Below are 13,573 nucleotides of genomic sequence, written 5' to 3'. Positions count from 1 at the left end.
AATATTAATAAATAAATAACAGGATTATTGTAGTCTATCAAAGGGAACCACAAATTAACCACAGTTTTGCTTCAAATCCATAGTTTAACTATATGGTATTTGTGTGGTTACTGGTTATACAAATGATAATCAATACGGAAAAAAAAACATGGTTTTACGATGTAATAGAACCATGGTACATTTTTGTAAGGGTATGTTTGTGCTATACATTATGTGCAAAAAAGTTTCTAAGTAAACAGGAGTTGAAATCCCTACATTAAAATGATATTAAAGAAAAAAACAAACAAAAAGAAAAAAACAAACAAACAGAAAAAACACAAACTCAATGTGTCCAGATAAGAGGAATGTTCTGCAGGAACACACAACACGCACTCTTTGGTCCAAAAGAGACACAGTACCACTCTCTTTTGTTACTGTACCTGTTCTTTATCCTATTCTTACATTTATATTCAAATTACACGCTGTTATCCCTTTACAGTTACTACTCTCATTAAATACTTTAATTACATATTGACTTTTAAAACTAAATTTAAATGTCCAACAGCAGATATTTCAGCTGAATTAATTTTTTTGTGCTGAATATTAATCGTCTCCCTCTCGACTGCGTTCTGTCGGTTTGACGCACTTTGCTCGTTCAGTGAAGTTTGAAGTTTAACACAGACTGTCAGGAAGCGGTTTCATGCAAAGTGGAAATACTTGTGATGAGGATATAACTACTATTTTCTATATCAGAATTAGATCAGGGGATATAACCTGTAAAATCAACGTTTTGCTTTGAGGACGCACACGCATGTCAACGCACATGATGGTATGTTAAACGCTTATGCATTAGCTTGAAGCTTAAAATAAACAATTCTCATGTTTTGGTCACTTGGATCATGTACCTTTCCTGTATCAGCTCACTCTGTTTCCACTCCACTATTTCTAGATGCACAATTTGTCCATAGAAATGCGTTATTCAGTGCTGTAATTTGGCACGACTGGTGGAAGCTCATCGTGCACAGAGGGCAGACCCGGCTAATCGATAATGAGAATCGTTATCGATTATTTTCATTATTGATTATTATCAATTTTATAGACTAGTTGTTGCAGCCCTAGTAGTCTTTACTGGTAACTTACCATAACAGTTCATGTGTGAACCGGACCTTTTTAAAAAATACCGGTAAATACCGTGATTACTCCGCGCTGTAAACAGTAGGGCTAGGTATTGACACAAACTTCCCGATTCGATACGATTTCCATTCACAAGCTTTCGATTCGATTATGATTCGGATATATATCAGATACAGTACATGACAAATTTTCTTGAGAAAAAAAATTCTTAACTAATGCTGTAAACTATAACATGGTAGTCAGTTGGTACATTACTAATAATGAATGCTAACATTAACTGATTTAAATACAAACATAAATTACACTCAGTGGTGTTTTTTTATAATAATAAAGTTATAATACTAACTTTAAAATTATGTAATCATATTTCTACAAAAAAATGTATTTAAATATAAATATTTAAATGGTGGCAATCATAAAAACTTGATGGATTTATTCAAACATGCATTAAGATTGAAGAACATTAAAAAAATTATAATAAAAAGCCTATGTAATGTGGTGCATATATTTATCAAAATGCTCATTTTGTCTAGCTGACTAATGAGTTTATGGACACTGAATGTTTTTTTTCAGAGGTAAATGTGACATTGTTTACAAGCTGTTTTATTGACGTCTTTCGCGGTTGAAACACTGATTGAGCGATTACATGTGATGTGATAAAGATTTCAGTGCGTTGTACTTGTACTAATCTTTGAACATACCTTGACGTTCATTCATGTCTATTTTGCGCTGTAACTGGTATTGAAGTGGAGGAGATGATCAGTTCACGTGCTCTCCACACTCTGAGCTGCGCTACTGTGATCAGTCACACCACATTAAACAGCGACAAAACTGTACTTTTTATTTATTTCATAATAAAATAGACGTAATTTGAAATCTGAGACTTTGTATCTCATCAAAAGTAACAAAGCACAAAGATTATTGTGATTTGTTGGATGGGAGGGGTTCTACAAAGTTGCATTCATTTATCAACTGAAAACTAATTAATTCTTGGGATTCAAGAATCGATATCGGTTCATCGATTTTTTTTTACCTAGCCCTAGTAAACAGTAAGGTTTTTAATAGTTTTTCTTTTTAAATATGCAATAAATGATCATCTTTGACCGTTGCGCCACATCTCGCAGCTTTTTCAAGGTGTTCTGCTCAAGACCTAGCCCTCTTTTCCATTTATCAGCGCTGAGACTCTGGATACTATTACACTTGTTTCGTGTGAGCAAACAAGCGTTCTGTTTGATTATCCGTTATGCCTGTCACTCAGACGTCCAAAAGATGTCAAATTGAAAAGATGAAACTAAAGTGCTTCTCCTCATGCGGGAGGATGAAGATAACGGCGCAGCGTTTAAAGATGTCTGATGTCAAGCGATCAAAATAGAGCAAATCACTTTTTGTGATTAACGATTCTAATAACGTTTGTATTGATCCCATCGTTACACCACTAGCTGGTGACAAGTAACTGTTAAAAAATATATTTGTCAATGAAGTATTCAGATTTGTTCAAAAAGGCTAATTCATCCAGTAATGAAACAAGTGAAGTATTTATGAGCGAGTCATTGAATCATTCATTCAAACCGAATTTTATTTTTTAGTCGTCTGTTCAGAATCGTGATCTCTATTTGAAACAAAAAAAATCGTGATTCTCAAGTTATCCCGAATCGTGCAGCTCTAGTATGTTGACAGTTCATTATTTATTATTTATGTCATGAGCTTCAGTGTTTTAATGTGAGGGGCCCAAATTAGGAAGAGCCACTCAAAACATTTCAATTCAAATAAATGCTGTTGACGTTGTAGCAGGAAGCAGCCTCATTGTAAAACATGATGCCACCATTAAGTATTTCCTTTACCACAGAACAACAATCAGAGAAAATCTGCGGTCTCTTAAAAGCAGATACTCACATCTGTTCAAGAAGGTCTCAATGTTCTTATTTTTACGTAAAGCCGGAGAGTCCAGATCTAAAACCAGGGCATTCATGGAGTCCTGAAACAAAAACACAAACACAAACAATAAAATAATTGTCTCCATGTAAATAATATTCATACAAAATAAACATGTCTCTGTTTTTTTTTGGGACATTTCTATTCATGTATTCCATACATTTTCACAATGCTTCTAATTTATTTCGACCTTTTTGAAATTCCACACGTAACGCTGAAATTGTAGCTTGCTACCTGATGCACGTTCGTCATGGATTTGGTAATTTGGGAAGCATGACAGATAGTGGTTCATGTGCTCCTGGCATCCCACCTGATATACAGTGAGGAAAATAAGTATTTGAACACCCTGCTATTTTGCAAGTTCTCCCACTTAGAAATCATGGAGGGGTCTGAAATTGTCATCGTAGGTGCATGTCCACTGTGAGAGACATAATCAAAACAAAAAAAATCCAGAAATCACAATGTATGATTTTTTTACTATTTCTTTGTATGATACAGCTGTATGATACAACTTGCAAAATAGCAGGGTGTTCAAATACTTATTTTCCTCACTGTATAAACAGAATATGTACATGAAATGACATTTTATCTAAATTGTAGCTAAACATAATTTAACAATTTAGGAAAGTAATCCCATCTGGTAACTGCTTTGTAAATGTCTATCTGTCTGAGAAGACACGGGCAAACACAAATGATATCGAGTGATATCTTTTATTTGAGCCCTGAGTGGAATGAGCAACAGGCATACTTGAAGGACAGGAAGTTAAATGGCTAGGCAAAACGAAGTCAGTAAGGATTTATAAAAAACTAGTGGATATTAAAAGAACATTCACTTCTGCTGATGAAGTCGATACGACAAGTCATTCATCTTTTTTTATTTTGTATTACTACTGCTTGTGTTACCCAGAACACTATTCACCTTTTTTGGGCATCTGGATGATGTCCTGTCCTGAGGGAATGCAGCGCATAATGAACGGAAATGCATTTAAAATAATTAAACAGACGTTGAGACCACCAGGCCCATTTGTTCCTGCACATGCAGACTGAGGTGACGGCCGGCGGTTACTGCACTGCTGCGCTTGTAAAGTGATTTGAAGCAAGACCAGGTCTGTTGTGACCGACATACCAGGCATGGTCTCGCTGGACACCCTTACCGGAAAAGCAGTCGGAATGTCCAACAGCCACACCTCTCCCCCTCCTCTCCATTTTCACTCTCTCTCCTGCCCTGCCTTCAACTTCCAAAAGTTCTCTACCCCTTACTGCACAATGTGAAATCTTATGGATGTACTCTTCTCTCCCTTTCTTTTCAAATCCATCTGTTCTCACACTTCACTTTATTATAGATTACCAACACTGTGAATATAGTCGGCCATTAAGTTGCATAAAGACTGCAACAGTAGACATATTTTGCTCCATGTCATGACTTGTGAGTACCAGCACATTGGGTGCTTTCACACCCTACAACGCGCAATGCTTTTTAATTATAGCCAATCCACATTACAGTAAACTTGAAAGCTATCATACACTGCGATTTTATTTATTTTTGGTGTAACAGTTAAGAAAATTGGGAAGTGAGACGGTGAGTTTACATACACACTCAGACTTGAGCGTGGAACACCAGGTCCTTGGATGCAGGCTGGTGTATTGCCGAAAGCCTTCAGAGGCAGACGGTGGGTGATAACTCCACTCCATTGAGGGGTCGGAGGGATACTGGAAGCCATCAGAGGCAGAAGGTGTCGGAAAAACTCCTCCCTATTGAAGGGCAGGAGGTCACTAGGAAGCCGGGCTGCTACTGAATGAACTACGCTCATTTAAAAAAAACAGATGCTGCGTTAATTTCATTAAACATTTTTAACACTTTAAACGGAAAAAAATAATTTGCATGCGGCCATGTAAAGTGGCTAAAGTTAGGCTACAGACATGTTTCAAATGGTATGCCATAGGGATGTGACGGTGAGGAAATTTTCCCACCGGTTAATTGATGTGTGACAACACCGGTAATACCGGTATCACCGGCGGAGGCTTTTAAATCACTAATTCTATCTAACCGAAAGTAACATGCACACGACCGCTCTGAACTGAAAACGCGCTAGTGCGCACACACCGTGAATGACAGCTCGTCTGTAAATGCACGCTCTGTGAGGCCATGAGTCATGGTCTCAATCAGTTCCCTAGTTCAGTAGTCAGGGCACTGATCAAGCATTGATCAGTCTATGATTGAGATGCACGCCATGAATGAATAACAGTTCGTCCGTAAAGCCTTGTTTATACTCGACGCGCCCGCACGAGCGCGAGGGTGCGCGCGGCAAAAATAAATGCGCGCAGTCAGCGTAGCGTGGAGGCTCGCACTGAGCCAGGCGAAAGTAAACAATGCGCGCTCTGTGCGGGCGTGCACATTTTACTTTCGGTTTTGAATTAGCGCCAATTCGGCTGCAGGTTGCTTGAATTGTGGGTTCATTAGCCTATTATTTTTAATGAAAAACACAACAACAAAACAAATGACAAACTCCCTTAAATAGGCGCTTTTACGTTTCGCTTTGAAACCAAATCTTCCACGATCATCTCAGTCAGCTCCTCACTCTTAAATCTGATGAATGACTCCTGCCGCTGCCGAGACTCACGGTCGGATCCTGCTTTATTAAGCAGATACGTTCAGTTTTTATTGGTATTGTCTGTTCTCTAACTGAACTAAATTATTTTTATAGTATAAAAAAAATCAAAAAGACGGTGGGCGGTGCCACGGTCGGCAAGTGATGTAACCGGTGTTGAGTCTGGACACCGGTAACACCCGCAACACTGACTATCGTAGCAAGCCTAGTATGCCATGTCAGAGGTCGATGAATAATAGGCGAAGGTTTAGATTTCCTGCCCGACACAATTACCACATGGAGCAGCAGTGTTAACGATCTGTCTTTTACAGAATGCAGGACTTTGCCAATTCTTGTAGGAATTAGCCTCTTCTCGTAGATTAACGTTTAACCGACTATTGGGGGCGGCCCTGGTTTTTACATTGTATTTATATTTAAATAATACCTGTATTTATAATTCAATCTGCAATTAAATCCATATTAACTACACAGATTACCCTTCCTTTACACCTTAACCCACCTATTTACCCAACATACCACGAAACCTGTCCCTACCCAGCAAAAGTGTTTTGCAACACAACATGAACAAGTACACTGCACCTAACAATTTATTTTTATGCAAGTATATAGTAGTTAAAGACACCTGATATAACGTGGGACCAATCATTTTTATTTTAAAAAATAATAATTGTTTACAGTTGGCGAAAGAAAATTCAGAGTCCAATTCATATTCACCATTCAACATATTCACCATGTGACCTCTGCAGGAAACACTGCATTGCATCATGGGAGACGAGCTGACATGATTGAACTCCTGTGTGCGCGTTATATTTTACTATATCAACACCCTATTTCCCAGTACAGGCCAAAACTTCTATTTAAGGAAAAACACAGTGTCTATCTCAAAGCACACACAGACAGGAAATGACACCTGCCACCAGAGGCTCCAGCGAAACTGCTGTAGTGTCACAGTGCTGTTTAGAGATGACATCATTTCTTCCTCTCTCCTATACAGGCATTAGAGACATGAAACAGAACATACCAAAACACACCAAAGTAAACATTTAAAACATCAGAATGGTGTGAGGTGTGCTGAAAAGCCCACTCCTCAGCCCAGAAATACAAGTGGCCACCGTTACTAGACGACCGATGAACACACATGTAGACCACCTGTACAAACATCAACCACACTGGATCTTCAGGTTAAAACTGCAGCTCCATTATTAAACCAACACATGAAGAGTGTCAGCTGCTTTTGTCTCTGCATTGCTTAAAGTTTAACTTGAAAGTGTGTCATTTTTGCACTACTAATGTGCCATTTTGCACATTAACCTGAGACAAGCATTTTAACACTTAACCTTTAACTGAAAGTTCTTACAGAGCTGAACAAACCTCTGCTGACGTACAAAAGGTTAAACTTGACATTCAGCCTACACAATTCATTTCAGGTCCACAGGCCATGCAAAGGATCAAATAAAAAAAGAAAAGAATAGAAAAAGATTTAAAGAAATATGGGTTGCACAGACCATTTTATGTTGACTTTAAAGAATTCATTCTATTATTACGATACACTCAGTCATTCCAGAGGCCAATGACTGCAGACAATGCCAAATAAAAGCAATCCAGTTAAAATGCTTACACATTTGTCCATAATATTATGCGTGTTCTGCAGGTCTACACACCATTAAAGTATTTAAGAGTTGCCCGTGAACAACCTGCGGAGACGGTGGGGAAAAACCCTTTCTGTGTCATTCAAACATAGATGTGAAGATTGCTTTTCCTCCATGTGTCCAAGTGAGTGTTTGACTCACTTATAAGTAGCGAGTAGGGGTGTGACGAGACACTTCTCACGAGACGAGACGAGATACGAAATTGGGTTCACGAGAACGAGACGAGGTGAGATTTTTACATAGTATTTTTAAGAAATCCTCAATGATGAAATGCATGATTAGAAAAACTGTTTGCAGGTGCATTTGAAGTGTCTTAACTCATTATCTTGTAATGAATGTCATTTCAGTTCTACTTTGAGTATGAATTATCATATGGAGTAAAAGACAACAAGCACTGTAAAGGTTTTGCCAAAAACTCAACTGACCGGCTTCTCTCCTGTATGATTGTCTCTTCTGACCTTAGAACTGCACATGAGCTTCTTTTGACCTCCTAACTGAACTCCTTCCCACAAACTGATCATAGATATTAAGTGCAAACAATAACCATAATACGATAATCAAAGTACTCAATATTCAAAGTGCAAATAGAGACCACATTTTTCTTCAAGCATGATACAGAGCTAAGAAATGGTTACAACTAGATAGCTTATATATTGGGAGATATTTGCATGCCTCAGGGAGCCGTATCGAAATTGTGTTTGAATGCGCGCTCGCGTTTACTTTCACTTTGAATTTCGCAATCATGTGTACTATGGGAATAGTATTCCCAGGGAATAGTACTGGTGGTGCTGAACGTGCATTTTCAAATACGCTTCTGCTGCACAACGAATCCTCTGCCACGGATTCCATTAACATGTAACACACACTCGTAACACGCTCAACGAGAGCGCTCGTCTTCTCGACACGTGATCAGTGCTGTGCACTATGTCCGGCTCGAACCTGATGCTGATGTTGAAGTGACTGTTATCCACCTGTTTCAGACGAGATCTCGTCACACCCCTAGTAGCGAGACAACTATATATCTGCTGATACTGATGGTTTGATTTTCTTATAGAAAAATACAGGGAACCCTATTATTTGGTACTACACTCTAAAAAAAAAAGGTTCTATATGGCACCAAAAATGGTTCTTGCCTCGTAATCATAGGGGAACCTTTTTTAGTGCTATATAGCACCAATTTTGGTGCTTCAGTGGTTCTTCAGAGGTTCTTCACCGGTTCTTGACTAAGGTGCTATATAGCACCTCTGAAGAACCGCTGAAGAATGCACCGCTGATATCATGATGTAATGGGAGTTTTCGCTAAGTGATTATGGCAGCACTCTTTGCTCGCTTTTTGTATATAAATACATTTGTCATGCTGCTAATTGCACATTTTAAAGTTTCTGGATTGACAACCTTATTTAAACGGTGGATTGAATCCGAAACTGCGATGATTGACAGTGAAATCCATGTCAACGGACGAGACAAAAAAAAATGATATTGTATGTCAAAATGTATCTGTGCATTAAAAGGTTAGTTCACCCAAAAATGAAAATTCTGTCATTAATTGCTCATCCTCATGTCATTCCAAACCCGTAAGACCTTTGTTCGATCTTCAGAACACAAATGAAGATATTACTGTCGCTTTCTTGCGCACTCAACGTGAAAGGCCTACACATGTACTGATGCAGAATTGACACGCTGGATCTAAATGCAGGGCTCGACAATAAGGACTGCCCGACGGCCAAAATTTGACAGAACTGTCCCGATCGGGTCAGTGCGCCATCGTTTATCTTTTGCATATGTTTTTTAAACCTTGGCAATGTACACATTCAAGTGCAAGAAGATGCGAAAGAGCTCCATTCGGTACTTTTACTTCGGTTTTGCGTGTGCACTAGTGTTGTCACGATACTGGAGTTTCTAACTTCATACGATACCTGGAAAAGTATTGATATTCAATAAAATTTTTGATAAAATTAGAACAAATAAACAAATTACTAACAATAGCACAAATGCATACAATAGAATAAAGATACAAATGAAATAGACTGCTTTCTTTTTTCAGGTAGGTCCAACAGTATTCAGGTAAGAATTATAATTCAATAAGTAATCAAATTTAAAATAACATTGGATAATCTTCATTGTAAAAAATTAAATACAGATTAATCCATTAAAGTTACACAAGTTAATCACTGCATCAATAGCAGCAAGTGATCGTTTATCTTTTTGTAGTTTGAATAACATTAACAACATAGAGAGTGGCACGTTTATTTACTGCTGTCCCTTTAAGACTTGACACATGCATGGATCCAAAATACTGTTCCTGTTACACATTCTTCCTGAACTGTTTATGACTGAGTTTATGTTAATACTCACCAAAGATGGGCGTTGTAAAATCATTTTTGAGTGCATTTGACCATTACTAAGCTGGGAAAAGGAGCACATTTTTGCACTTGTATGTCAGAGGCGGCTTTATTACGGTATGTGTGTGCGCTTCAGATGCGAGCACAAAATCTGCAGGAATGAGTAGAATTATGTGCAATCCCGCGCAAAATTCATACCGGTCACACCAACACTAACATGCTGTCATGAGGAAAAATCCAGCAGAACACGCTGGAGTGAATGAGGAGGCAGGTGCGTGTCAACTCGCTGTCGGTCTGAGAAGAGAGCGCAGCTGGTATCGGTGTATCGATACTGTAGAAAGGAGTATTGGTATCGTTTCAGATATTTCAGTATCGATACATATCGAAATATAGATATTTTTGACAACACTCGTGTGCACACATTCTGAAAGCACAAAAATACTGAATTGATTTCTCTTTCACTTGTTGCGCTTGACCAAACAATTTCACACAACATTATATCAACATGTCTATCTTGGCGGGTATTCGGGTTGGTTACCAAACTCTGTACTTTTAAGGGCACCGACCGAATTACGTTGGTACTACAGGAGTACCGATTCACAATAATCAATTCGTACCCAATTTAGGTACCTGAGAACGCATCTGGTGATATAGACTATAGGGCTGCAACAACGCGTTGACGTCATCGATGACGTCAACTACGAAAATACGTCAAAATAGAATAGATCTAGAATAATGGCAGCTTCTGCTCCCGGGCATAGTGAAAATGATCATTTATCATATAAAGCCAGACCGCATTCAAAAGTGTGGGAGTACTTTAAACAGAAGCCGAAAAAAAACTGTGCTTTGTTCGCTCTGTAACGCCGTTTTCACACTGCACGCGGTGGCAGGGCAGAAGCTGTGCGTGTGGAGAGCGGGAGCCGCTCGCGCCCATTGTGCTTTCACACTGCCAGTGTTTGTCTCGCACAGCTGAACCGTGGCGTGTGTATTGCAAATGTAAAAGAATATTGTCCATTCGGTCACATTTTCCGGTGTTCTTCTCTGACCCGAGTACGTCTCGTGCTTTTATTTATTATGGGCAGCATATATCTGCTGCAAATGCGACCGGGTTCCCCTCTGTCCCAAACACATATGCATATATAACATGCCTTATATAGGTAGTTTACTTGATTAAAGTAACATTAAAGTTAAGATATGCCTCTAGTTTTAATCATTTAAATGTGTCTTTGAAGTTTGGGCAAAAACATATGGCAGCTTTAGTCGTTGTTTATGCACATGTATCTTCAAAATAGACGACTAGTTATACATTAAAACTATGCTGAAAGCTCCTGTATGTGAACCTTTTGGAGATAAATACAAAGTGCATTTTTGTTTACTATTGACACAAATCAATAAGTAAATCATGGTCAACTATTATAGTAAACAACATTTCCTAATTAGGCCTACTCTGTATTTTATGATGAATAGTATCATTAGTTATACATAATGTTTAAAATGCTTCTTGTGTTCATATATTTCATTATAAAATGGCATACTAAGTACACTACCCTTCCTGAAATACAATTAATATTGTCATCATTCATTGATTTCATGTTAAAATAATATACAAATTCACTACCCTCTTTGAAATACAATCAGTAAAAAAGAATAACCAGATTAATCAGGAAAATAATCGTTAGATTAGTCGACTTATCTGAAAAAATAATCGTTAGATTAGTCGACAGAAAAAATTATCGTTAGTTGCAGCTCTAATAGACTAGTGTCTGTGAATATTAAACTGCAAAAAGACTATTTAAATACGAATCTTGCATGTCCTGCATGTCTCTGCGTGAATGAATGGCGCAGACGCGCGGTATAATTTACCTCACATGCACACACTCTGAATTACATGTGACTGTAACATGTTTCCATCTCAGCCATCTCACACGAGGACATGAATGCATGAACGTCATCTCCAGAGCTGCTCTGAGAGTCACTTCATGAGCATTTTATTTAAAAACTATGGTCATATCAAACGCATAGAAACTCAAAAAGGTCTTTACGGGAACCCTTCAAAATAAAAGTTTGGTTTAACTTGACAAATATATTACTGTTGTACAGTAAAATTTAGAGACGCCTCAATGTAATAATAATAATAACATTAATGTAATAATAATACATTATCAAAACTTTATTTAAGTAATAATCACAATTTTTCTTCGATGTTTTAATTTTAACTTAGCTCACATTCATTTTAACAAGCTCCGTTGTGCAGCACTTTGTTTGACAAAGTTTGTTTAATTAAATTAAAAGATGAATTAAATGAATGTTTTATGTCTTCATTTGATTACCAGAAATACACAACACAGAATTGGTGGGAAATCTTTTCATTGAAATGAAATTAAAAAGAAAAGAAAAAATTGTTTTATATGGTTATGGATGCTTTTAAGAATTCAGTTATTTAAGTAGCTAGATGCCTACTGTTTACTGATAAATATTACAGTAAACAAGCATCACAGACAATGGCAGACAGCGACCAAGGCAGCTAGTTCCAAGGTTTTCTCACCAGCAAATGTCTGAGGCAGTAACGCATTTTCTTTTAATTTATCAACTTACAGTTTTCAAAGGTTATTGTAGCTATGAGGGGGCTCAGTTTTAACTGTTGTTTAATATATTTGGCAAAAAGCTTGTGTTATAAAAGGCAGTAATAACAATGTTACGCACAGGCTGTATTGGCTGTGACTAAGTTTGCTGTGATAGTCGGTGTTAAACAGTGTTCATAACATCATATGATGTTCATTATAATATGCAAAACTGTTATCCAATCATAGCAGTGGGCGTTTACTTCCAAGTCCTCAATGCCACACGCCCATAAAAACCGAGCATTCCAGGAGCGAGTCTCAAAACCAGGGTAGAAAATAGCCTACTAGTTATTCATTATGACGTTTTTTTTAATGTAAACCCATGCGAACGTCATAAGTTGACCTCAGACAACATATAAAGAAATATTTTGGTTTAGTATCCCCCCATATATATAAGTAATTAAATAAATATAAACATGTGATTAGTCGACTAATGGCGTAAATTAATCTATGGTTTATCATTTTCAGCTGAGAGACTCACACGAGTGAAAAAAACAACAACATGGTTGTTATGAAAGATGCACAAAATCCATAACAGTATACAGTAAGTGAATACAAATGGCGAATGAAAACACTAAAACCCGAGTGGGAGTTAAAAATACTGCATCTCTGCATTTTAACATTACATACACACACACACACGCACACAAACTGTGAGTCACTCCCAACTACACACAAACACAACCTCCAACACTAACTGCAATAATGACAAATGATTATCCACGCTTCAGTTAAACCCGCAGACATCCTCTCGCTTTGACACTCCTTATTCTCACACTCTCACCATCATGTTACTGACAACCTCTTAGTTTATTAGCTCCCCTGTGTCTAACAACTAGTATATCAGTACACGGATATAACAAGCTGATTAGTTGACAGATATTTAGCCATTTGAAATAAGCATTGGTCAACAATAAAAATTGATTCTGAAGTCTGAACAACTGATACCAGGTTTTCTTTAAAAATGTTTTTGTGGAAATGAGAAATCCGTCTCATCTACATGCTAAACAGCAGTAATGCAGTAACCTTCCTCACCATCGGACATCCTGTTGTATTTAGTTAAGAGTGATTTAGGAAGCCAAAACACTTCATGAACTGATGCTGATGCCAGTATCTGGAGAAAAGGGTGGCAGATGGCTGATATAACATCAATGTTTATATATAATAAACTTTCATGATAACAAATGAGACACAACGTTGCACAATATTTACTCAAAATTGACTACAAAAACTTCCGAAATTTTTTATTTTTTACTGTTTTAGAACAGACAAAAGGGAGAACAATCTCTAAATCCACCAAGCAGTTT

At 37.5% G+C, this 13,573-nt stretch overlaps 1 protein-coding gene across 6 annotated transcripts in view; it reads right to left on the bottom strand.

Moving 5' to 3' along the window:
- The window catches only part of rock2a (rho-associated, coiled-coil containing protein kinase 2a), a 60,245-nt gene that overhangs the window by 28,426 nt on the left and 18,246 nt on the right, over positions 1-13,573 (bottom strand). For all 6 annotated transcript variants that reach the window (XR_013818490.1, XR_013818491.1, XM_079843549.1 and 3 more), the window contains exon 2: positions 3,007-3,088. Coding sequence is in view for 4 of the 6 variants with exons in the window: in XM_079843549.1 (XP_079699675.1) it covers positions 3,007-3,088 (82 nt within the window). In the remaining 2 variants the exon portion in view is untranslated. The remainder of the gene's footprint in view (positions 1-3,006; positions 3,089-13,573) is intronic.

This window comes from Gobio gobio (genome assembly GCF_949357685.1).
Source record: "Gobio gobio genome assembly, chromosome: 18".
Classification (NCBI taxonomy): domain Eukaryota; kingdom Metazoa; phylum Chordata; class Actinopteri; order Cypriniformes; family Gobionidae; genus Gobio; species Gobio gobio.
Note: the sequence above shows the minus strand (reverse complement) of the source record. Positions and strands in the feature narration are given on the sequence as shown.